Source organism: Nansenia antarctica (assembly GCF_963989245.1).
Source record: "Nansenia antarctica genome assembly, chromosome: 8".
NCBI classification, from domain to species: domain Eukaryota; kingdom Metazoa; phylum Chordata; class Actinopteri; order Argentiniformes; family Microstomatidae; genus Nansenia; species Nansenia antarctica.
In genome coordinates, this window is record NC_137678.1 from 1,665,088 (window position 1) to 1,692,577 (window position 27,490).

Below are 27,490 nucleotides of genomic sequence, written 5' to 3' on the forward strand. Positions count from 1 at the left end.
TCATTTGGACGGGACCATGTCCTTGATGAGCGGCTCCTTGTTCAGGTACGTGGCCCAGTACACCAGGTTGAAGCTGCTGAACAGGACGGGGAACATTATCCGGGACATGCGGTCGATCTTGCTCACGCTGTTGAAGGTCTTCTTGTTCTGCTCAGGCTTGGCCTCGGCCTTGGCCTTCCCGGGGTCGGAGGTCGCGCTCTTGGAGACGGTGGGCAGCGCTGAGTCCTTGGTGATGTTGGGAGCGTAGTTTGCCACGGCGACGGCGTAGGCGTTGTTCTTCTTCATGACAGTCGCCTCCTTTTTCTGTCGTGTGAATCAATAATAAAGACGGGATTGTAATCAGGACCATATCTTGTGATGTATGAAATGATAGCAATGTAATTATACCATGATTATAACGTGATTACTGGTTGTAATTACTATGTCAAACACATAATAAGCCACATATAAAACTGCATGAAGAGATTTTGAAAGCTGCTAGTGTGGTACGTTATTTCTCAACAAGCCAACGCGACAGCAGCAAGACAGTGATGATTGTATAACTATATCTGGTTGTCAGTCCTGTGTGTGAGTGAGGTCTGCCTGAAGCACGTTGGGTGGTGGTGACCCCCGCCTCAGGAGGGGGCTGCATGTGAGCTGGAGGGTTGCTGGTATCATATCTAAGGGGCCTACCACTGCGGCTGTGCCCTTGAGCAAGGCACTTAACCCCTAATTGCTCCAGGGGCGCTGACTATGGCTGACCCTGTGCCTAGAACAAAAAAATACCAAATTCCAACAATTGACATACAAGTTGATCGCACGGCAAAACAACATGAATCTTCATTGCTGTTATATGAGGCCTGGGGTGTAGGAAGATAAAGTTCCATGTTAGCGACGGAAGCCTCTTGTTTTTTGCTGTCACAGCGAAGACATTCTTCTCATCTCAACATGCTTTCATTGTGTCATGGCTCTGTATGGGGCCTGGAAGCATACCATTTCATATCCACATGACTCTACATGAGAGTCCATGAATTCATCAATATTCGTTTGAATGAAACTATAGAAATGCTGTTGAAATCATTCCTCTTATGAAGGAAATGGAACACATCGTACACACTCATGTTGTGTATGTAAGGCCTGGCTTGGCCTGGCTTGGCCTGGCTCTGCCTCACATGTTAACTAATTAAGACAACATGATTAAGTGTACTGTGCACAATGTAGTATTTGTGCTTTCCACCTCAAAACGCAGATGCCAGTTGATGTTATTTTTCTGTAAGTAAGTATGAACATTCGCTTCATTTTCTACTGTAAACTGGACAGAAGGGTTGTTTTTGTTTTCAGCAAACAATTAACATGAGGTTAAAGTATAGATTGTATGTGTGTACATATTGGTTTCACCATTTAGAAATGACAGCACTTTTTAGACAGTCTCCCTATTTCAGGGTACCAAAAGCAATGACACAAATTCATATAATGTCCAAATGAAGCACTAATGTTTACTATGTGGTGGACAATCCTTTGCCTGCGACCCTCTGACCCCACCAGATCTTCTCTGTTGATGCTCTACCAGGCCTGTACTGTAACCATGGTGATGCTCTGCCAGGCCTGTACTGTAACCATGGTGATGCTCTGCCAGGCCTGTATTGCTTATCATCTGGAAACCAAATGGCTGTTCAAACTGAACTGAACAGTAGACGGGGTTACCTTGTCATTGACCACACTTTTGCCATCCCAGGCCCAGCCTCGTTTGGTGAAGTAGTTGACGGTGGCAAATTCGATGAGGGCGGAGAACACAAAGGCGTAGCACACAGCGATGAACCAGTCCATGGCCGTGGCGTAGGCCACTTTTGGCAATGAGTTCCGAGCGCTGATACTTAGAGTCGTCATGGTGAGGACCGTGGTTACTCCTGCAGTGACAGAGGAAAAGAAACAGTGACCAAGACGTATGTTTTAATTTGTTCAGATGCTGAGAACTACAGTAGCATAGTGTATACATTATGATGTACATACAGTGGGGGAAGTATTTCACTGAACAGTCTATCATGTTAATGGAAGGTTCATTTTAACAGTGAGGGTTAGTAATATTACAGAGAATCTCAGAAAATCACATTATATTAATTTTGAAAAATTATTGGTGTTTTATTGAGTAATACCCCTACCAACCAGCAATAATTCTGGCTCACACAGACCGGTCATGTGACCATGAGGCACACAGATTCGTCCTCTCACTTTAAGAAAGTTTTTTTTTTCAAAATTCATGTCATTTTCTGGGATCTTTTTAAAATATTCTGTCTCTCACTGTTAAAATGAACCTACCATTATAATTATAGACTGCTCATTTCTTTGTAAGGGGGTTAACTCACTTAGGGGGTGAAATACTTATTTTCCCCACTGTATAAATATATACATGTAAAGAACAGTCAGTTAAACGTCTTTACAAACTAACTGTAAACATGGCGAACACCAACGATAACATCATCATTTTGCTGTCCAGCCAACAATCGTGTAGCAGTTGCTATATATTATATATATATATGCTTTATGACAGCTGTGTCTGATGCTTTAACTATTTGAACAGTGAGGAATTCATCACAATCTCCAGCAAACCAATGCTTTCGGGTTTGCGTTCTGCCTCTCTTCACATTCAACGTTCAGACGGGCAGCGTTCTCTGGTGTTCGCAACCATAACCTCATGTCAGTGTATACCAACCCATGTATCTACATCATATCTGTATACTACAACCATAACCTCATGTCAGTGTATACCAACCCATGAGGGGAATGAAAACTACAATGACAAAACCGCTCAGAAACAAAACTGTTTGATTTGCGTTCTCACAGCACTTTATGTAAACAAAGTAACGTACGCAATCGAAGCAACAGACGTGGTAGTTGATTGGTCCGAAAAATAGAAAATTGCCTGTTCGTCCCTCTCTTATCCAGATCAACACGCATGCGCTGTTGTTTTCCTATGGACAGCCTCGAGCAGCGTTCTCACCTAAAGCGAAGGGAAGCAAAGTGATGGATGCGTCGTTTCTAATCGGAGCGAAAAAACCCTTTTCAAGTGGAGCATGCGTCAGTTGTTTGCTCCGGGAGCGACTTCGAATGCGCGTTCTCACAGCTCCAAACGACGCAGAGCTAAGCGAATTTTATCCTAAACTCTGATTCCAAGTGAAGCAAATGTTCTAGTGAGAACACACCCTCAGTATAGAGAACTGGGGTTGTCTGCGATAGTATTTCTATGTTCATCCAAGAATTGCATTTCAATATGTGGCATACCATGGTATTTCCGACCACAAAGAAAATAGTTGATTCATGTTGCTGATGTTCTGGTACACAGAGCGTACTACCATGCGTAGCGGGAACACCTGTGCTGAGTGAAGCCTGCGAGTAGATGGAACTAGGAGGGCTGTTGTCACTGACGTCCTGAGGGGACTCACTTGTACAATTTGTCCCTCTCTCACAGAACCCCCACCCCCACAATCATGGTCAAATTCTTCTTTGAGAGCACTCCACACTCAAATTCAAATCAAATCAAATTCAATCAAATTCTCTGTGAAGGGGTTGAAAGGAAAGGGTTGAAAAACACTTCAACTTTAAAAAATGTCTTTAATTTAAAGAATAACAGACCCATACCTCTGCTTACTATCTGCACAATTACATATCTCCACGTTCTGGTCAAGTGCCTTGTCTGTTTGTGTCTTGTTATTATTTGTTGTACACTTGTTATTTGTTTCTTGTTTTTATTTTCACTTGTTTACCTATTTCTTTTAACCTGCTATTACTTTTGCTCTTTAATTATGTTTTTATAGCCTAGGTAAAGCACTTTGTGACCGCTGGTCTGTGATAGGTGCTATAGAAATAAACATTACTTACTTACTTACTTATAGATTTCATTTCACAGGTTTGTTGAAGCAGAGTACATGACTACAACCATAACAATGTCATCATAATGATGAAGCCATTCATGATTGATTGATTGATTGATTGATTGATCTGTATCTCCGAGGGGAAATTTGTGCAACAGTGACGATACATACAACATACAGTAGGCAAAGTAAACAACAGGACAGCAACAAACATTGAGTGACATTGGCAGCAGTTTCCACCTGGACATGGCATCATTTGGTATAAATATATATTGCACATAACCCTTCAAGTGGTGTTTTCGAATATTGCACATGGCCCTTCAAGTGGTGTCTAAGATAAAGTGCAGGTGCTGGTGGTCATGTCCTAATCATCGTTTCTGCTTGAGCGAATTGATTAGTTTAATGGAGAATGGGACAAATTATAGTTTTAAGAGCTTATAATTACATCTTGGCATGCGAAGCCTTCTACCTAGGGGGAGAACTTCGTATTCTGTGGAGAGCGGATGTTGGGGGTCTGCGATTATATTATTAGCCTTGTCCAGGACAGCTTTTTCATATAGTTTATTTAGGATCACATAGTCTCTTTCACCTACACTTTTCATAGCTGTTTTGTGAATGCTGACTAGTCTGTTTTTTTGTTGTACAGTTAAGTTGCCAAACCACACAATTATTCCATATCTGATTACACTTTCAACAATGGACTGATAGAAAATTCTCATGATCTGCTTTCTCACCCCATAAAGTCTGAGTCGCCTCAGGTGATAATAATAATTTAATAATTATAAAGTGACAAAGCCTCTGCTGTAGGCTCTGCTGTAGTTTGTTACATAAGCTGTCTAAGTGTGTATTCCAGCAGAGATGGTTGTCTAATTGAATACCTAAGTACTTATAAGAGGGCACCTGGATGATTGTTTGGTCTTTAACGACCACAGGCTCATGGTCAGTTACCTGCCTTGGGTCTAACACAACCTCCTGAGTTTTGGTGAGGTTTAAGATGAGATGGTTGCTGTCGCACCATTTAGTGAATATGTTAATCTCATCATGGAGCACCGAGGGGTCTGTATCTTTATCAAGGAGACTTAGAATTGCAGTGTCGTCAGCATATTTTATAATATGGTTGCTTGGGTGGTTACTTTTACAGTCGTTGGTGTATACTGAGAAAATATATGGGGACAGAACGCAACCTTGGGGGACACCTGTACTGCAGTGTTTAGTCACTGACAGTGTTCCATTGACTTTCACTTGCTGTTCTCTTTCTAACATGAAGGAATGGATCCATTTGATTAAAGTACTATTGACAACCATGTCTTTGAGCTTTCCTAAGAGCAAGTGGGGTTGTACCGTATTAAAGGCGGAACTAAAGTCAACAAACATAATTCGGGCATAGGCCTTTTTGTTCTCGAGGTGCTTGGATCCAGAATGTGTGATATAGAGAATAGCATCCTCTGTGCTACGGTTCTGTTTATAGGCTAATTGAAAAACATCTAGCAGTGGGTCAATGTGTTTTCTAAGCAGAGACAGTACATATCGTTCAAAACAATTAATCGATATGACAATTGACTTAACACTACAACCTATTTAACCTACTAGTAGAGCCGCCTTGGGGGTCAAATAGACCCCCTTTTTAGAATGTAAATCTGCTATTTACACACAGAGATCACTAGAGGGTGCTTCTTTTTTTAGCCTGCCTCGTACACAGTAAAACAGCAAAACAGCTTTATACTATCTTATCCTGAAGTGATTTAGAGAATGTAAGGATACTGGGTGGTAGAACACACATATCTAGGAAAAGTCATGAAAGGAGGGTCCTGAAATTTGATAGAGTGCAAAGATAGAATTTGTTTTTTACTCACAGGCGTCACCGTGACCCCTCACGGCTCTTCTAGTGTTAATCTTTGACTGTTGATCTATTCTAATGACCAATGACTTCCACATGTCATTCCACTTAAACACCACCCTTTACACTACTGCTATTTACAAATACTACCTTTTTTACATACTTATTTTTACAAACATAATATTGTTGCACATTGCACAAACCTATTTTTGATATAGCCTCTAATTTATACATCTGCATATACCATACTGTACATCTACCTTAACTGTACATAGCTTACTGCTATCCTCTCCTGTATATACTTCTAACTGCCGTACTTGCCATACTGTACCTATCACTATCACTGTCATGTTATTATATCACTATTTGCACTTCTGGTTAGATGCTGAACTGCATTTCATTGTCTGGTACTTGTACTCTGCAATGACGATACAGTTGAATGGAATCTAATTTATGTTGTGATGTTATAGGACAGGTACTACATCATTCTTATGACAGGTTTGTGTAGGCATTTAGGCACTGGACGGCAAGCAATGTATATTACCCCATATGGAGACTCCACATGGTGCAAACACACTCCACATGGTGCAAACACACCGGGGGCTGGGGGACATGCGGAAATCCTCCCCTATCACACCCCTAACACACCCCTATCACACCCCTAACACACCCCTAACACACCCCTAACACACCACTAACACACCCCTATCACACCCCTAACACACCCCTAACACACCCCTAGACTAGTCAGCATTCACAAAACAGCCATGAAAATTGTAGGTGAAAGAGACTATGTGATCCTAAATAAACTATATGAAAAAGCTGTCCTGGACAAGGCTAACAAGATAATCGCAGACCCCCAACATCCGCTCTCCACAGAATACGAAGTTCTCCCTCTAGGTAGAAGGCTTCGCATGCCAAGATGTAACTATAAGCTCTTAAAACTATAATTTGTCCCATTCTCCATTAAACTAATCAATTCGCTCAAGCAGAAACGATGATTAGGACATGATCACCAGCACCTGCACTTTATCTTAGACACCACTTGAAGGGCCATGTGCAATATTCGAAAACACCACTTGAAGGGTTATGTGCAATATATATTTATACCAAATGATGCCATGTCCTTGTCCAGGTGGAAACTGCTGCCAATGTCACTCAATGTTTGTTGCTGTCCTGTTGTTTACTTTGTCTACTGTATGTTGTATGTATCGTCTCTGTTGCACTTGAAGCATGAAAGTACCATGCCCAAGACAAGTTTCCCCTCGGGGACAATAAAGTATAATCAATCAATCAATCTATCACACCCCTAACACACCCCTAACACACCCCTAACACACCCCTAACACACCCCTAACACACCACTAACACACCCCTAACACACAACTAACACACCACTAACACACCCCTAACACACCACTAACACACCCCTATCACACCACTAACACACCCCTAACACACAACTAACACACCACTAACACACCCCTAACACACCACTAACACACCCCTATCACACCACTCCAAGGCTTTGAGAGGATAATGTGTTTTCTTTTTGATGTTGCTTCACTCTCGCTCTCTCTCTCTCTCTCTCGCTCTCTCTCTCTGACACACACACACACACACACACACACACACACACACACACACACACACACACACACACACACACACACACACACAGGCAGGTCTACAGATTTCTTCCGCTTTCCTGAATTTCCTCTTTTAAGGATCAATGGACACCCCCCCCCCCCTCCCAGAGTGTGCAGTGAAAGCAAATGTAAATCATTTTCCTGATTCTTTCCACCTTGGCCTCTGGTTTCATATTCATAGAAAAGCAAAGCGTGGATAACAGAGCTGCAGAGGGAGGTGGGAGAACAGACGGCAACACACATGTCTAATAATTGACAATCCAAATGGCCACTGTGGTCTTCTGTTCCACTTTTGTAAAGGTAAGGACAAACAGAGAATAGATTAGAATACGGTCAGCGTTTCCTTCTTGAAACCCTCGGACTAAAGACGACATAGAAATGAAAGAGGTCTGTGTTTGCGTTCACATGGTGCACGTGCGTGTTTGTTTTTCTCATGCCAAAGCATACATGTGTCCTCTTTTTTCAACGCATTTCAGGAAAACACGAAACACACAAAACTAGATCAAACAACATCACACAGGCTAATTGGGGAACAGAACAATCAGCCAATGGCAAGAATCAAACGCCCTGTGGGAATGTGTGTCGGAGAGCTGGAAGTGGTGGCGACATTAATAATTCAACCAGGACAAGACTGGAGCTACAGAGAGCAGAGACAACAAGAAAGAACAGAAAGAACAGGGGCGTGGTTATCCCTGGGGCAATGGCCCCGATTGTTTTCTGAATAGCCCTGGATCTTTTTTCCTGGGGCTCGGAAAAATTCTGAAAACTAAAAAAGTCGCCATCTATTCGACTTCGCTATTGATTTCACGCAACGCCAGCGATTTAGCGCGAGCTAGCACCCGTCAACCCAAAACATTCTGCTACCCCCTCCGGGGCGGCTGTGGCGCAGGAGGTAGAGTCGGCGTCTAATGATCACAAGGTTGGCAGATCGGCGGTTCGAGCCCCGGCTGGCCACATGTCGAAGTGTTCTTGGGCAAGACACTGAACCCCAAATTGCTCCCGGTGAGCGGGCCGGCGCCTTGCATGGTAGCTTGCCGCCATTGGTGTGTGAATGTGTGTGTGAATGGGTGAATGAGAGGCTGTTGTAAAGCGCTTTGGATAAAGGCGCTATGTAAGTGCAGTCCGTTTACCCCCCGTCGACGAAGTGTGAGCTAGGCTAAGCCCCGATGTTTCCAGATCCTAGCGACCCTGCTAACAAGGACTCCTTCAGAACTCTCTTCTCTGAGCCTTCGTTTAGTTACACTTCATATTGAGGGTGATAATGTCAGCATCCATAAAACCTTAGAAGCGCCCTCTAGTGATCTCTGTGTGTAAATAGCAGATTTACATTCTAAAAAGGGGGTCTATTTGACCCCCAAGGCGGCTCTACTAGTAGGTTAAATAGGCACGGCTGTTGTAGTGTTAAATCCAAATGTGCATAGACTACGTTCTGGTTGTTAGTAGGGGCCTGAGTACTCCCTGGGGGGATATGTTCCATGGCACCATTCCATTGCGTCAATGCCATTCCAGTAATTAAACTGACCCGTGAGTGAGAAACTAACATGAGCTGATTACAACACCAGATTCACGTCGTATTACTGGCTTTTTAAACATGTTTACCAGCGGCAGTTGTAATAGCAAGGATCTGGAAGCACTGAGAACTGAGAGCCTTTTATAGGTCAATAGACTCTGATGATGAGATGCGGTCCTCTGAAAACTCAAACTGAGCAGATGAGACGTTTACATTGGGAGAATGACTTTCTAATTACTTTCAAATGGGATTAAAAGTCAATAGAATTGCCCCCCCCCCCCCCCGTTCTCCTTAACATCCCAACATTGAACTGGACACCAGAGATGAACTGGTTCTTCATGTCATTAAGCCTGTAGTATCTGAATGCATTGGACTCCGGTGAATCATTAACCCTGATTACATAATCACGCAAAATCTGCGTTATGGAGCAGATGGAGGGAGTGTATAAAACGCTGTACATGTTGAGACAGGACCCTGACATTTTCCAAATCGCTTTGGAGTCGACTTTAGGACATAGGACTTTAATCTGAACCTGAAGTGTCCATTTAGCCTGGCCGTGGTGTAAGAGCAGCTGTTTGTCCTGACTACAGAACAGGCCTGGGTGAAATATACATGAGATTTTTCTCAAATTTTAAACTTTAGATGAGTTTTTATCCTTTGCTGAGAATGCCTTAGGGACTTTTATGCATTTGTTACAACTGCAACTTCATTTGGTCCCTTCAAACACAAGGTGCTCTTGATTTAGTTTGCCTGGCCAGCAGGATTGCACTTTTAGCACAATTCCATTAGTTCCATAGAGGCGAGAAATCTAAAGCACCGTCATCTTGTATTAGGCCTATTATTTTTTGTCACTGTCACTTTTTTATCTTGAATTATGCCTATTGCCTTATGTCTTATGTCCTTGTGTCTTGTGCGATGCAATGTCAGGAACTGAAGCCTAAGAATGTTACTCTCTTACACTTGTGTTATGTGATGCAACAATAAACTTGAAACTTGAAACTTAAAAGAACTAGAAAAACAACTTCATTCCGACCCATGTATGGTTGTCGAAGTCACTACCCATCTTCCGTCGGAGACTGTAGACCTCCATCTCTTCAGGTTACACCTTAACTGCTCCTCCTGAGACATTACCACCCCCCAGCACTGTGCCTCACATGAGACATCTACTAGGACGACTGCCAGTGGCCCCTGGCCTGAGCTAGATTACGCCTCCTTTGACTGCAAAGGAACATTTGTTCTTTTAACCTGAACACATATTGGACATGACGTCTGTAAAAGAATACATGTTTCTTTCCACCATAGGCGCTCATGTTTGACCTGAAAACATCACTTTGCCCTTTACACTGCAAAGGCAAGAGAGCTTGTTTCACAGCGAGGTGTAACAGATTCATAACATCTGACATAAGCGTGGCAGGAAAGATAGAATCTGCAATTTGCAGCACGCGTCATCCTATGACCCTAGGTGACCTCCGTTAGGTGACCTCCATTGTACAGAACAAGATGTTGCAGTTCACTTGACTCTCTTCAACCACAAACCCCCTACCCGTATGCATGTGTGTAGATCTGAGATTGGCTAGGTGTACCTAGTGAATTACGTTAACGTGTGACTGGTACTGTGCCTCTATCCAACCCTCTCCAGATCTATACTAGTGGCTAGAGGGCTTTAGGTTGTTGTCAGATCTGTGTCTGTGAGCAGCAACTCAACCTCAAACTCTAAAGTAAATTATACAACGGATAGATCCGGTCCATTGTCTCTATTGGTAAGTTTGGTCCATTGTCTCTATTGGTCAGTTTGGTCCATTGTCTCTATTGGTCAGTTTGGTCCATTGTCTCTATTGGTCAGTTTGGTCCATTGTCTCTATTGGTCAGTTTGCGTTCCAGCCGTGCTGATATGCATGATGTACGCGCCATGTATGTACGTACACCCCTTTCATAGAAATAGTTATCTAGAAGTTGAACCTGAAACCGTAAAAAGTCAGTCCTAGCATCGACAGACTCACTCACCAAAGACAGTCCTAGCATCGACAGACTCACTCACCAAAGACAGTCCTAGCAGGGACAGACTCACTCACCAAAGACAGTCCTGGCAGGGACAGACTCACGGTTGAGCCAGAAGGAGACCTGGGACAGGATGACGGTCATGATGCAGGGCAGGTACGTCTGGATCACAAAGTAGCCGATCTTCCTCTTCAGGTGGAAGTGGGCCGTCATCACCGTGTACTCGCCTGTAGAGAGGAGGAGGAGGAGGAGGAGAAGAAGGAGAAGAAGAAGGAGAAGAAGGAGAAGAAGAAGGAGAAGAAGGAGAAGGACAAGGACAAGGACAAGGACAAGGACAAGGACAAGGAGAAGGAGAAGGAGAAGGAGAAGGAGAAGGAGAAGGAGAAGGAGAAGGAGAAGGAGAAGAAGGAGAAGGAGAAGGAGAAGAAGAAGGAGAAGAAGAAGAAAAAGAAGAAGGAGAAGAAGAAGGAGAAGAAGAAGAAGAAGGAGAAGAAGAAGGAGAAGAAGAAGGAGAAGAAGAAGAAGAAAAAGAAGAGGAAGGAGAAGGAGAAGGAGAAGAAGGAGAAGAAGAAGGAGAAGAAGAAGAAGAAGAAGGAGAAGAAAAAGAAAAAGAAGAAGAAGGAGAAGGAGAAGGAGAAGAAGAAGAAGAAGGAGAAGAAGAAGAAGAAGAAGGAGAAGGAGAAGGAGAAGGAGAAGGAGAAGGAAGAGAAGGAGAAGAAGAAGAATGTTTTATTGCCATGCAATCAACTTGTCAGTCAATTGTTGAAATGTTGTCTTTTTTGCTCCCGGCACAGGGTCAGCGAGAGGGAGAGAGGGAGGAGACCTGACAAGATGACCACGTTATAGATGATATTAGTATTTCGAGACGTGGGAGCTATCCAATGGTATCAAGAACTGTTGGGAGTGATTTTCCCAACTCTCTCCACTCTTTCACGTGGGGTGTGTTCAGAAGGGTGATAGTTAGTTTATTCCAGGTGACAAAGAATGGATTTTCTTCTTCTATCCGTTTTCTTCATCTACATGCATCCACATGCTGTAGTATCCAAGCTTGTGTGGGACACTGGTGGTTCTACCGACCAAACTATACTGCACGCTCCCAGGGCAGCCACCGCTCCTCTGGGTATCAGTGTGGTTGAGAGCGAGTTAGTTAGCGTATATGAGTTAGCGTATATGAGTTAGCGTATATTTAGTTATCGTATATGAGTTAGCGTATATGAGTTAGCGTATATGAGTTCGCGTATATGAGTTCGCGTATATGAGTTCGCGTATATGAGTTAGAGTATCTACTCACCAGTGCTGGATTTGATGGTCTCTTTCCCCACGGTCTGGCCCAGCAGGTCGTACTGGTTCAGTCTGGACCCGTCATCAGCGACCTCCACCGACTCAGACGCGTTTCGAGTCCAGACGTATGTTACCTCTGCCATCGTGTAGGCGTCTGTCAAAAGGAACACATGGCAAAAAGTTCCATGTCATGGCCATCAGCTAGTGAGTAGTGCATCACAGATAGGGTTCGCGAACCAAGTCTGGAACCGGCCGGCGCGTTCAGACCGAAACTCAATTGGTTCAGAGACTGAAAAGTTGGTTCGCAGCGGGAACCAGAAAATAGTGGTTCTCAAGCGGCAACCAAAACGTAGAACAGTCATGTCGTCAGTGGGTGTGTCATATTCTAGGCTGTGAAGACCAGCAAGAAGGAAGGAGACAAAATGTAATCTAATCTAAATGTAATCATTAGTGATCAAAACAATTATCAAAAGTTTCATCATTAACTTTCGGTTACCGAACGCGAACCGGAACGGTTCTTTGCCGGTGTGAAAGCCCTAACAGTGACATTTTGTATTGTTGTAAAAAGGCCAATGAAAAAAATATTTTGTGTGTGTGTGTGTGCGTGCGTGTGTGCGTGCGTGTGTGCGTGTGTGAGTGTGTTCACAAGAAATCCATTCACTCTTACAGCTGCCAAACTTGAGCGGGCAGGAGTGTGAGTCCATGGGGAAGTCTTCAAGGTGCATGGGACATTCAGCCTGGACCGTTAACCTGTTATCACAAACACAAACACACACATTCACACGGTCTCCAAGTATGAAGTGACCTGAGGTTATGTTTTATAACGGCGCGAGAGTTTGTTCCACTTTGGTCCATCTGGCCAAGATCAGTTGTTCCAAGGTCAGTGGAAACATGCAGAACCTTGAGACCTGACCTGTGATCAGGTGAATAACTGACCTGTTATTCCTTTAGGAATGGTGTGATATAATACTAATAATAATACTTTAGACTTATATAGCGCTTTTCTAAACACTTAAAGACGCTTTACAAACTGAAAAGAATTGAGTAGTAATAATAAAAAGAAACAAAAAATAAATAAAAGAAAGTATAGGGGTCTAATTATTTCGGGCGGAGAAGCGGCGAGCAAGCAACGCCAGGGTCCTCTCTCAACCGGCATATAGATTGGACGGTTTTGTAAAAGGGCTTTCTAAAGAAACAGAAGGCTGTGCTGTTTTCACATTGTAGACACGGATTGCCAACCTACTTTCTGATTAATCACAAAGTGAATCAGTTTAATCACACTCCTAACTAACACTGGCCCTAGAGCTGCGTTATGGACTTCATCTAGAGGCAACTTAACCATACTCCTACTCAACACTGGCCCTGTCGCTTTGCTATGGACTTGAAGAAATAACGGGCAAATAAAGACCAATTGATACCAGACCAGGGTCAAAACATTCTAATTTCAAATACTTGAGGTGCGTTGATTCAACTTCCCAGGTAAACGGATCTATTTCCACTGCACCACCAGGCAAGCAGATCATGCACACCCAAAATACTTGGGTTAGGGTACATGAAAAAAAATGGAATACTGTTCTGATCTAGGTCACAACTGATACCTCGACGTACCTCATAGTGTAGAGCAGGGTGCCGTTGTCCATGATCCTGAGGAGCTTGTTGGGCATGGTCATGTTGTGAGCCACAGACTTCTTCCCGTTGTGGAAGAAAGTGTCGGGCGTCCAGATCTTACTGGCCATCAGGTTGTTCAGGCGCAGGATGTTCATGGGCCCCTGGAACTTCAGACGCTCGTCCTTCCAGCTCTGACGGAAGAACACGTCCACCGTGTACTCCTGATGAGACAACCACAAACACACCGTGTACTCCTGATGAGACAACCACACACACAGGGTTCCTACACGTTTCAACAAGTCACATTTTGGACCTATTCGCGACACCATATGATAGCTTTTTGTCATCCTCGAGGTGATGAAATTAGGGATTTCACTGCCATACAGACAAAAAAGGAAGCGAATTGGCATTGTTTTGGTTCCAGCTTGATTCATTTCTGCGTTAATAGACGTGGTCGGACTGATTTCCTTGCAGGATCTCATTTTTAGACCTAGCACCTCATTTTTAGACCGAATAACTGAAATTTGAGACCTTTTTAGGCCTTGTGAATTGGATTGCTGGATTTTAGACTTTAAGGCTTTTTAAGACCAGCGCAGGAACCCTACAAACCAGACTGAAGCTGGACTGGAACGTGTAAGGTCACATGATCACACCCGTCATAATCCCAATCCCAATTATTTTATTACATCCAATGTACAAGTACACAAGAGTAAAAATTATTCAGCTTCGGGTCTTTAACATTGGCATTGCAGTAAGATACACAATCACAATAATAGAGTGAAGTAAAATAAGTAAATAAGTAATAATGATAAGGAATAATAAAGTATTAAAGTAATAAAGTGACCAGTCCGTTATATCTGTAAGTTACGGACTGAGCCAATGGTTTCTCTAACGGAGATGAGAAATGTCTGTATGTGTCCATTTTCATACTTGTCAGGTGACACTTGACAATAAGCAAAGGTCCGCTTTGTAAAGGGTTTATAAATGGTTTATAATTAGTTAATACGTCACTTATAACAACTTACAAAAACTGTTATAACTCGTGAGTTTAGATATTCACTTGGTGCTTGCCAAACAGAGAGCTTGCAGTTATTAATGTTTTATAAATGCATTTATAAATAGCTTAGGAAACTAACGCTGATGTGAAATCACACGATGGGAGAGTTGGGAAAGGTTCTTCCTGAGTTGTGAGGGCGATTCATCTGACACCAAACTGACTCAATACATCTTCACATACAGATCTCCCAAAGTACATCACAGCTGTCACCACGCTTCTGGTCAACACGTTCTTCATTTAAACATTGTGCAGGTTCTATCTATCTATCCACTTCCCCCTTCTCTGTGTTCTCCTCTGTTTGGTTAGTGCTCTGAGCTGGTTTGGGTTAATCAATGAATAGCCACATTGATAATTAAGTCAAATGAGTATTCTTCTATTCTGTGTACTTATGGAACAAACCTCTGATTACTGGGTTATTACTGGGTTAGCAACATGTATAATGTTGGTAATAATGATGAAACGTCACACCGTAGCCATGTATTAATGACTTACCAATATCAATTAATGAGTTATCAACATTCGTAACTGATAAAATGTTACCTTAATGTAAAATGTAACACCGTTGGTCATTTATACTGCTCAAATTATGTGAAATCATATTTTCATTTTGAAATAGTGAAACCAATATTTACATAAATACCATCCAATAACATGTGGCAGCAGCTGGTGAAAGTCGGCAACCGACCAAATCAAAATATTCTGTCTTTTATTCTGAAAAACGTAAATCCATTTCAACGTTGTTGAAAATCAATGACACACTCGCTAGTCAAGCCAAAACATTCATGCAATGGATTCTGGGAGTAATCTCCACTACTCTACTCTAACTAGGTAGTAGTGGGGGTTACCCACCCAATCCACTGCATTGCAATGTATTGGCTTAACTAGCGAGTGTGTCATTGATTTTCAACAACGTTGAAATGGATTTACATTTTTCAGAATAAAAGCCTGAACATTTTGATTGGTTGCCGACTTGTTCCTGCTTTCACCAGCTGCTGTCACAGATGTTACCTCAATGGTAATTTACACTGCACAAATTATGTGAAATCATGTTTTCATTATGAAATAGTGAAACCATCATGTACTGTACATAAATACCATCCAATACAATCTGAGAATCTCTACTTTAACCTTATTTTGTATTTCCATTGCAAACTTTTGGAGTATAGATCCAAAAGAAGAACACATGCTTCACTGTCCCATTATTCATGCAGGGCTGTAGCAGGACTGTAGCTGACCACCGGGCACAGCAGCTGTCAGGATAATCCCTCATCCCACCAGTACATCTTCTATCAAACACACAGAAGCAGGCCGAGTGTCTGTTATCACATTATGGAGTTCTGTATATGACCTAAAACATATGAAGGTTGTCAAATTCCACTTCTTCAAGGTAATATTTGGAAGGGAGACAATAAGCGTACGATAGGCTCCTCCCATGCATGACAGCCCCTACTGATCATTAGAGCAGTGTGCAGCTCTTTAGTGGAAGCAAATTGGGGAGCTAATTTGCTTCCTTTCTCAACCATTTAGCCAATTAGAAAAGAAGCAGCATTTGTTTCTCTGTCTGTTAATGCCCGAACTCCACGGTTAAAAAGGGACTTCATTCATATACGTTTTGTCCGTTTTCTGACAGACTACCGGTAGTCACTTTAAGCAACATCACAATTCTCATTCAAAAACTGTATGAGAAAATGCAATGGCAGAGGGTTCTATCCAGACCCACTCTGACTCTGGAAAACCTACTCCTGCAAAGTGTTGAATGAAGCAAACACATGAAAATACATCTGAAGACGCTTTCACTTCTCTCATTTGAACAGATGAACTGTCTGGTGACCGCAGCCTTGGCCAGGAGGTGATGTCGTCAGACGGTGTCCAACGTTCATTGGGTGTTTCGACCCTAAACCGTAACACCCTCTCGTTGGTGGGTCGGCCTTAGTAATCATCTTCTCAAAAGGTAGAAGAATAATCCAAAAGGGTTCCCAAACTTTTGCACAGGGCCCTTTTCCTTTATTATCATTTAAAAACTATGAAAAATTAAAATAAAAAGAATCCTTGCTTTAAAATTTGCAGAAAGGTGTCATGTTTAACTTTGTAGCATTTGGTGTTCAGGTTTGCTTTCAATCACTTGGAGATGAATTGTAACAGACATGTAAACCAGGAGTGCCCAAATGTTTGCACCCCACTGTAGGCTTGTGCTGGTCTAAATGAGCCTGCCTGTTCCAGCCTCGGTGTCATGAGTCAGCGCCGACAATCACCTGGTTTGTTATTTCAGCGGACATGCAGCAGAGATGCTGTCAAATACATCGCAGAGAAAGATAGGATGCCACTATCAGAGCTACCTGTACACAGAGCAGAGAGATACGGCCCCAGAGTGAACTGTTCACTGTGAGTCTGCAGGCGCCACCACATTAATGATACATGTGTCCATCTCCTCTTCTAAGGCACACGCTTGATCAGAACCATTTGCTCCTCACTTCCTTATCATTTAAAGATGTGAGTCTGCTGGCGGGGGGGGGGGGGGGGGTGTGAGGCGGGGGGCGGAAGAACTAAGAAAAGCTTTTAAGGCCCAGCAGGTAAGAGCTCGGAGACAACAAGACCGAAGGGATGGACGGGGGAGAGAGGGGAGGAAGGGATGGACGGAGGAGAGAGGGGAGGAAGGGATGGACGGGGAGAGAGGGGAGGAAGGGATGGACGGGGAGAGAGGGTAAGACAAGCGAGAGAAAGATGGAAAAAAACTAAGTGACAGAAGGAAGGCTCCTGTGGTGTGTGTGTGTGTGTGTGTGTGAGTGTGTGTGCGTGTGTGTGTGTGTGTGTGTGTGTGTGTGTGTGTGTGTGCGGGTGTGTGTGTGTGTGTGTGTGTGTGTGTGTGTGTCTAGCGAGGTGGTGGTGGGACCTACCTACCTGGCAGGATCTAAGGAAACACTGTTCCATCACTTTCCCATTATACTGACTGTGGGTTTCCAACAGATTATAGGAGAGTATCAGTTGCGATGGTAAAACCACATTCAGGTGATGGTCCAACCTCAACGCAGAGGCAATCTGTGGCCTGGTAATATGAAACATATGTGACGGCAGCGGGTAAAAGGGGGAACAAGTCGTCAACCGACCAAATGTTCAGACTTTTATTCAGAAAAATGTAACTCACCGAATCCATTGCATTGCAATATTTTGGCTTGACTAGCGAGTGTGTCATTGATTTTCAACAACGTTTCAGTAACAGGGTGTTTTGAATCTCTTTTGAAATAAATTAAGTCACCACCCACAAATGAGCTTCAATTTTCCGGTCCAATTTATTTCCATTTTTCAGAATAAAAGTCTGAACATTTGGTCGGTTGCCTCTCTCTTTCATCAGCTGCCGTCACATATAAGATGTATATGAATATAAATGACATGTATGTGATGCAACATCCACTAGACGCTATGAATTGCACATCAATACAAATACATTTTACCAAGTGGATTTAAGGTCCTTGATATGTTCGCTTGACCTCGGTCGGAGTGCTATGTCGGGGACCTACATTTGTAAAAAAAAGTGTTGTTTGTTGTTGATTATGTTATTGATTATTTGGTGGTGTTTAGGGTAGTTATTATTATTATTATTATTATTATTATTATTATCCTTATGTATTGTTTTATCCACTGTTTTCCTCCTACTCTAGTTTCGTTCTTGCTTACTGTTGTGGTTGTTTCCCTGTCCTTCTCGTTGTCTTGTCTGTCAGTCTGTTGGTTGATTGTTTGTCTTGTATAAGTGTAGTCCCCCTTTCCATCCTCCCCTTTCCCTCCCACACTGACCTCCCCATTAACCCCCCACCCCCACTCTCCCCTTGAACCCCCTTCCCTCCTTCCCCCCACCACACCCCCCCCATCCCTCCCACTTCCATCCCTCCCCATCCCGACCCTGGTCTCCCCCCACTCTCCCCACCCTTCATCTTAAATATATCAAAATAAATAAATAAAAGTATTATGGTCCCCCATTCTGGGGGGGGTGGAGGTAAGGGCCTTATGCCCGGAAAAAATAAATAAAAATAAAAATAATTGTGGATTTATGGTAAGAGCGAGTCATGATAAGGTAAGAGTTAGCCTCCCTCTACACTCTGTGTTCTAGACTATGGGGACATTATATACATGCATGCTACTTCCTCTACACTTTGCTGCCTAGACTCTGTATATCATTGTTCTCTACATTTCATAAGCAACTCAGTATCCCGTACACTGTGTACTTTATGACCTGGTTTCCTGGCTCGGGAGACAGCATCACTGGTACCTGGATCTTTATTTACAAAGCCATACTGGGCAAACTCCCCTCATATCTATGCAATCTCAGGTCACTCACCAACAGCTGTTAGGATTTTCGTTCCACTAGATGGTTGTTGCTCTACCGGGTACCCAGGACTAGATGGGAACTTGGCAAAGCAGCTTTCTCTTATTTTGTGCCCTGGTCATGGAATCACCTCCAGAACACACTAACACATAATAACCTGGTCATGGAATAACCTCCAGAACACACTAAAGCTTAATAACCTGGTCATGGAATAACCTCCAGAACACACTAAAGATTAATAGCCTCGTCTCCCTGAGAGAGTTCAAAGCTCTGATTGGAAATTGTGTGACAGAAATGTGCAGTTGCTGCTCCTAAGATGTTCTTTTATAATATCTCTCTGTTATCTCTTGTGTGTTATTTATAAGGTTTTATTCGCCAGTTTTGTAGCTTGTATCTGTGCTGGTGTATCTTGGCCAGGTCTCCCTCAGAAAGAGATTTTAATCTCAAACGGCCTCCTGGTTAAAAGGTTAAATAAAATAAATAAATAAAAAACACACACGTTCTCCTAAATACAGTAGTGTAATATATGTATATATATATATATATATATACAAAGACAAAGACTATATATACAAAGACTCACCATATCTGTATCCGACACTGGACCGAAACTGGTGACATAAATATCAGTCTTCACCTCCGTCACCCGATCTGTGAAATACAAACAAACATACAAAACCATCAACAAATAATAATAATATTATTTATATTCTTTTGTTTATATTTGAATTAATTGAAACTGTAATCCAGTTTGCACACATCAATGTCTCCTGCTGGTGATGCAAGTGTGTTCTCCCCTGTAGACTCAAAGATAACCACATTTTAACATTATAACATTTTTTGGAACTGTGAGGTTCTGTCAATACTCAAGTTGTAAAAGAAAATCATGGGGGATGGTGGATTTTATCATATGGGGACAATTTTAGCATCCCCACAGCGTCAGTGACTTTAGTGTCAGTGACTTGGTAAAAATGTCATTGCATGTGTGCGTGCCCCCTCCCTCGCCCACAGTATTTTACTCAATATGCGCAAAACTAAATGTTGAAATAGCAGTAATACCATGTTCACTGATAGAATGACATATGGGATGGAAAGGGGGGATGGCAGTTTTAGAAGGGGGATGATTTTGACTGTTTTTATTTCAGGGGGGATGCCACCCCCCCTCATCCCCCCTCAACTGGAGTGCTGGGTACTTTGATTGATTGATTGATTGATTGTACTTTATTGTCCCCGAGGGGAAACTTGTCTTGGGCATGGTACTTTCATGCTTCAAGTGCAACAGAGACGATACATACAACATACAGTAGACAAAGTAAACAACAGGACAGCAACAAACATTGAGTGACATTGGCAGCGGTTTCCACCTGGACATGGCATCATTTGGTATAAATATATATTGCACATAACCCTTCAAGTGGTGTTTTCGAATATTGCACATGGCCCTTCAAGTGGTGTCTAAGATAAAGTGCAGGTGCTGGTGGTCATGTCCTAATCATCGTTTCTGCTTGAGCGAATTGATTAGTTTAATGGAGAATGGGACAAATTATAGTTTTAAGAGCTTATAATTACATCTTGGCATGCGAAGCCTTCTACCTAGGGGGAGAACTTCGTATTCTGTGGAGAGCGGATGTTGGGGGTCTGCAATTATCTTGTTAGCCTTGTCCAGGACAGCTTTTTCATATACTGGAGTGCTGGGTACTGGAGTGCTGGGTACTGGAGTGCTGGGTATGTACACTTGTGACGGAGTAGTGGAGGTAGACCCAGCCGCAGAAAGCCATGATTTCACATTCAACTTAGATGACTCAGCTGTCATGGCAACGCATTGTCCACGATGGCCTGTTCCCATTGGCTCATCGCTCATCCGCCTGTCTCCGACTCTCCACTGGTGGAACCCACCCCCCACAGAGACACACACGCACACACAGACACACACACACGCACACACAGTCAACCCCCCACTCCACACACACACACAGACCCCCCCCCCCTCCCCACAGACACACGCACACACACACAGACACACAGACACCCCACCCCTCCCCCCCCACACACACACAGTCAACCCCCCCCTCCACACACACACACAGACCCCCCCCCCCCTCCCCACAGACACACGCACACACACAGACACACAGACACCCCCCCCTCCCCACACAGACACACACACACACGCACACACAGACACACACGCACACACAGACACCCCCCCCCTCCCCACACACAGACACCCCCCCCTCCCCACACAGACACACACACACACACACACACACACACACACACAGACGGCCTCCCCCTCCCCCCCCACACACACACTCCCCCCCCTCCCCCCCCCCCCCCACACACCCCCCCCCCCCCCCCCACCCACACACACACACACACACACACACTCTGTCCTTCTACATCAGCACTGATGCAATAAAGGGAATAAAAACTACTCACTAATCTCAGTGTCTTTCAGGCAATTTGGCTGTACCCAAATAAGAGTAAGTCAGTAGTAGTAGTAGAGTGACCCACTGGAGACTCAAAGACTAACTACACTATTCTCAAGTTAAATGTCATCAATCTGGTTCACACACACACACACACCTCCAATGACAGCTAATCTGTTGTGTGCTTTCTGGTGCAAACATATCTGTACAGTAATGTATCACCCAGGGGCAGCTCTATACAACGGAAAAGTGACCGTGTGAAAAGTACTGTTCAGATACACTCTGTTAACACTACAACAGCCATGAGGGGTCATTTGACCCTTGTGAGTAAAGACAAATTGTATATCTTTGCACTTGATCACATTTCAGGAGCCTCCTTTCATGACTTTTCCTAGATATGTGCGTTCTGCCACCCGGTATCCTTTTGATTATATAATTGATTGATATATTGATTATATAATTTCCGGCAGCACCCTGGTCACCCAACTCAATGCAGCCAAAAGAGAAGTACTGATTGTAGCCACTGAAAACATTTCCTCTAGAGTAGCCACGCACTTAGGGTCCCTTAAAGACAATGTTCGCCCCCATCTAAGAAACCTGGGTGTTATTTTTGACCAGCCCATGCATCTGGACAAACATGTGAAATCTCTGACACGTAGCTGTTTCTTCCACCTCAGAAACATTGCTAAGCTCCGGTCCATTGTATCCCACTCTGAATTAGAACTGTCTGTACATGCATTTATCTCATCCAGACTCGATTACTGTAACTCACTGTTTACCTGTCTCAACAAATCATCTGTAGCTCAACTCCAACTGGTCCAGAACGCGGCTGCCAGGCTTCGCACCAGGTCCAAGAAATCCTGCCACATCCCCCCATCCTAGCACCCCTGCCCTGGCCACATCCCCCATCCTAGCACCCCTGCCCTGGCCACATCCCCCATCCTAGCACCCCTGCCCTGGCCACATCCCCCATCCTAGCACCCCTGCCCTGGCCACATCCCCCATCCTAGCACCCCTGCCCTGGCCACATCCACCATCCTAGCACCCCTGCCCTGGCCACATCCCCCATCCTAGCATCCCTGCCCTGGCCACATCCCCCCATCCTAGCACCCCTGCCCTGGCCACATCCCCCCATCCTAGCATCCCTGCACTGGCTCCCGGTACAACTTAGAATTCATTTTAAAGTGCTGGTGTTCTCTTTCAGAGCCCTTCATGACCAAGCCCCCGCCGAGGTCAAGAGTAAAATGAATAACAACAAAGATAACAACAGCTACTTATTTTGAATTACACTGGATTGTCAACAACCGCCAGGGCCGATTTACAATAACAACTGAACTAGCGGAACTGTGTGAAAAACAGACATTTCCCTCCCATGCACATCTGGCTCCATTGTGCACCAGCCTTCACATTTTGATGACGTTTGACGTGAGTTTCACTCACAGTGAAGTGCTCTTTCTTCTCCGCCTTAAAATGTGCACAATATTCTGCGGACCTCTAAACACACTTCGCAAAGCAATGGCTTTATTATTACAATATATATAAAAGGGATTATAATTTCTGTCTCGTTTGCGTCCATTGCAAGTGCCGGCTGTACGCATGCGCACACTTAAAACGCAAGTGTAAACACACTAACACAGGTAAACACAGGTATGGGATATGGGTCATTTTAAAAAGTAGATGTAAGCAGGCGTTAAAAAAAACACTATATAGGCACTAAATGGGAACTAGGCATTACGAGTGATCCGCAACGCCCCTACCCTGGACTCCTTCAAATCAGCCCTTAAAACCCATCTGTTCACCAAGGCCTTTGGCCCCTAGTCACTGTTTCTGTTTGGTTTTGTTTGTTTTCTGTTTTGTCTGTCTGACCATTCCCCTTTAGAATTGTAAAGCGTCCGTGGGTTTTATGAAAGGCGCTATAGTTATTATTATGACCAGGCAGGTTTGTGATTATGCATCTCTCTGGCATCTCTCTGGCATCTCTCTGGAGAGTTTTGGATGCAAATGTGCATGAAAATGATCTTTTCAAAATAATGTTGCCCTAGTTGCAAATGAAACAGCTCTAGCGTTTATTGCTTTCCACTTCCAAGTATTTCACACCTGGAAGAGACAACAGCCTGTTTCCTAGGCTGGAGGATGGCTAGGATGGATATGGATGTACTGAACCTACATGAACAAACTAATGCAACAACCAGTTAAATGTGCATTTGAAATTGAAATGAAATGAAAAAGGATGTGAGCCATCCCCCTTTTGGGATCAATCTAATTTAGAGCCGTATCAAACACAGTATCAAACACATGCTAACAAGCATAGATTCATAGATTCATAGATTTGTCTACATGGGGTTTCTGTTCATTGGGGGTCTCTGGAATCTATGAGAGCTAAATATAGATCGCCACCCGATACAAACATGGAATGTGTTCAGGATGGCTCTTTCCCCCAGGGATGTCACGGACTGCCTGACTGTAGACGAAACCAAGACGTCATACGGAGGTTTGCCTGCCAGTGATTCCCAGAAAGCATTTTTGTTTTTTAAAATGTCCATTAAACAACATAACACATGCTAGATACAAACCCCAGATTTTTTAAAACCTTGAACTTCACTACATCCTTCAGCTCTTTTTTTTTTTACACTTTATCTCCTGGGTAGCAAAACATTTTGGGATGCTGCACAATGTTTCTGTTTTAACACATTTTGAGAGAAAAAAAATGTTTTGCATTTTATTCATGCATTTATGCAAAGTGTATGTTTCATGCTACTAACGTGTGTAGGGCTACCCCTTTAGATAAACATGCACCGATACTAGTGTACTTCAGCTAACAAAAGAGAAGGGTGCAGCTCTACTGTGATCTAAAAGGGGATATTAATATTAATATTAATTGGCGTAAATTAGCAGAATCATAGCAGAATGTTTCACCCATCTTGGATGTTTAGGTCATGTCCAGAGCATTACACTATGTGACAGGGTCTGGTGAAAACGTCCTCAAGGTAACTTTTCATTTTTTTCCAGATTATGAAAGTGCAGATTGGAAGCTTTCAAATAATGTGTCATACATCGAAATCATATATTGAATAGTTGAAGAAGATATGCTTATTTGAATGTTGGTACATCTCAAACCAAATAGCGGAGAAACTCTAATAGCTATCAGCTAAGTAGGAACATAGCTATTAACATCTAACTGCATGTTTAGCTATCACAACATGCTGTTAGAGCATCAACTTGTTAAAAAAATATAACTACACATTAGATGATCACACGTCCTAAAAAGTATGTTTGTTTACAAGCCATGTATCACCTACCCAGTAGGCGGACTATAGCCTACAGTGAATCCAATACTCAAATTATAAAAGTATTTAGTGATCCTAAAACTGTTGTTTGTTATATCAAGTGGGCTTTTCAACATTTCAAATTTCGTAATATGCAACAAAAATGGAAAACACTTTTTTTTTTTTTTTTTAAAGAAGCTCTTTTGTCATTTGCGCAACTGTTATGGACGGGGTGGCCTTCTCCTTGGTGCCTCTCTGGCGCCCCCCTCTGGCGGTCGGGGACACTGCGCCATCATCACTGTTGTTTTGGAGACTAGTTTTCTTCCCCTCTACTTTCGAGACATGTCCGTTATTTTGTACATTGCCTATCTCTATCTCTATCACTATCTCTATCACCATCAATCTCAGTAAAGACAACTTTAATTTACCTCCGCTGTCTGCCTCCTACCCTCCGCCCTGCACGGCACTTGGGCCCACAACTTACTAGAACCTTCCACCAACTTGAGAAACGCCGACATCCGGACGTTTTCACCAGACCATGGCCCATATCTGCTGGCCCCTCTAATCTGTCACAGGTAACTCATACTCACTGTTGTCCGAAGCCAGTGTGTCTGCTGACAAACTGACAGAGCGATTAGAATCAATCATTTAGAGGCCCATATGCCCATATGACACAACTACATTACATAACTTACAGACCCATATGCAGCATGTCATTCATTACTGAAACATACTTAAACTCACGCTCACAATGAAGAATCTTCCAGATATCATGGTCTGCAAACATACCTGTTGAGTTGAGTGGCATTAGGAGGTGGTGTTTATACACTCACCCAACACTTTATTAGGAGCATTTGTACACCTTCATGCAGGTGGTGTAACGGTGTGGGGGATGTTTTCTTGGCACACTTTGGGCTCGTTAATACCAGTCAATCATCGCCTGAATGCCACATCACTTTAACTTGTCTTATTGCCTTTGTCTTTATAACTACTGTCACTTCACTCTCATACATAATGGGATGTAACAATAAACAATAAACTTGAAACTGTATTTGCAGGGCAAGACAGGTCTCAGACAAGGTCACTCGTCCTGCAAGTGTCGTTTACCCAGCATGCTCCTCTGCATGTGTACACATACTGTTAGAGTAGACAGGCAATGTATAAGGCACATATAAACATATCGTATTACCAGGACCAGGTGTTCTTTCCTGACCACCTGACGTAGAGAGGCCCTAGTTATATGTTATACAGGGCTGTAAGGGCCTGGAAGTGTCCTGGTGGAGAGGTCAGGAACAACTCCTGGCCCTACTTGGACTGATATCAAACGGCAGCACACACAGGATGAGATGTGTCTCCTGATCAAACACCGACTGGAGCAACCAGACCCGAGAGGTTCCCTCCAGAGGAGGCCGTCATAGAAACATGAATTATAGAAGATAAGGAAAAAGCCCCAGTGGTGTTGTCGTGTCAGTCGCTCACCTCCAAGTCCAGGTCTCAGTCTGTTGTCGTAGCCGTCCAGAAGACTGTCCAGGATCTTGGTGAAGGTTTTGATGTCACTGTTGAAGGCATCTGTTGCATTGGATTCTGCCCGTGATCTTGTCAGGAGAAACATAAATCATTATAAGACCGAGTGAACGAGAGAAATAGATTTGTGAGAGATGTGTGGGGGAAACATGTCAGTCAGGTTAAATAACATACCTTTCATATCTTTAGGTAACAAACCTGGATTTAAACTTCCACTTCCACCTCCTCTTAATAACATCACTCAATGCTAGTTAGTAGAGCCGCCTTTCTCTCAGCCACTCAAGCATGCATGCTACACAACATGTTGTGTTTTCAATTCCACAGTAAATAAAGACATGCCTGCCCAAGGCAGCTGCTGCTTGTGGCTGAACTTGCACCACCAAACAAACAATGTTTTAGCCAGAATAGCCTTCAACAGGCTTCTTTCGGTCCAGCACAACACACATCATCACATCACTATGTATTGGACACTGTCCACATTCATTCTCGAATTCTCACAACCCGCACTATACAACAACAATCAAAGAAAATAAATGAGTCAGATGAAAATATCCTCTTCTTTTAATTGTAATAATGTGCTGTGGGAACTGTCATCTCATCTGGAATGAGGAAAGCCAAGTAGGTACTGTACAGTCTGTACTGACTGTAGTAGACTCACTTCTGAGAAGAATGCTTTTGAAGTACCTTTTTGGATCGTGTGGCTTGAGTACTTTGTAATGATCTAGACCAGACACGAACATGCATGTTGAGCGCTTCCAACAGATAACCGACAGCCTTATCATTTTATTTAGCCTTCTAGAGACGCGCCTGGTTCCGCTGGACAGCGGAACCAGGCGCGTCTCTAGGAGGCTAAATGATAAGGCTGTCTGTTATCTGTTGGAAGCGGTCAACCATGTACGACTCGTTTTTTATAAAGATCTTTTTGCAAGTATCTATTACGAATGAGAAGAATCGGCCATCTCTTTATCATGTGTTCGCTGTCTAAACCAGTTGACGCGCGTCAGGAGGGTCTCTGTCTCATTCTATGGCTGTCTGATTAGATGTCTGATTATTTATTATATGTTAGTAAAGACAAATAACGGAAACAAACTTACCGTGACTGCCCCAATAGCACCAACGAGAAGAACATCGCTAGACAATGCGATCGGTCCCATCGCTCTCTCAT

The 27,490-nt window shown here is 43.3% G+C and overlaps 1 protein-coding gene across 1 annotated transcript; it reads right to left on the bottom strand.

The window, feature by feature from the left end:
- On the bottom strand, positions 1-27,490 carry gabra2a (gamma-aminobutyric acid type A receptor subunit alpha2a; the record flags this gene model as incomplete). Its single annotated transcript, XM_080537464.1, has 9 exons — positions 1-303; positions 1,684-1,886; positions 10,917-11,069; positions 12,134-12,277; positions 12,791-12,873; positions 13,732-13,952; positions 19,690-19,757; positions 26,281-26,396; positions 27,420-27,490. The coding sequence occupies 9 exons, from the start codon at positions 27,488-27,490 to the stop codon at positions 1-3; spliced, it is 1,362 nt and encodes a 453-aa protein (XP_080393590.1).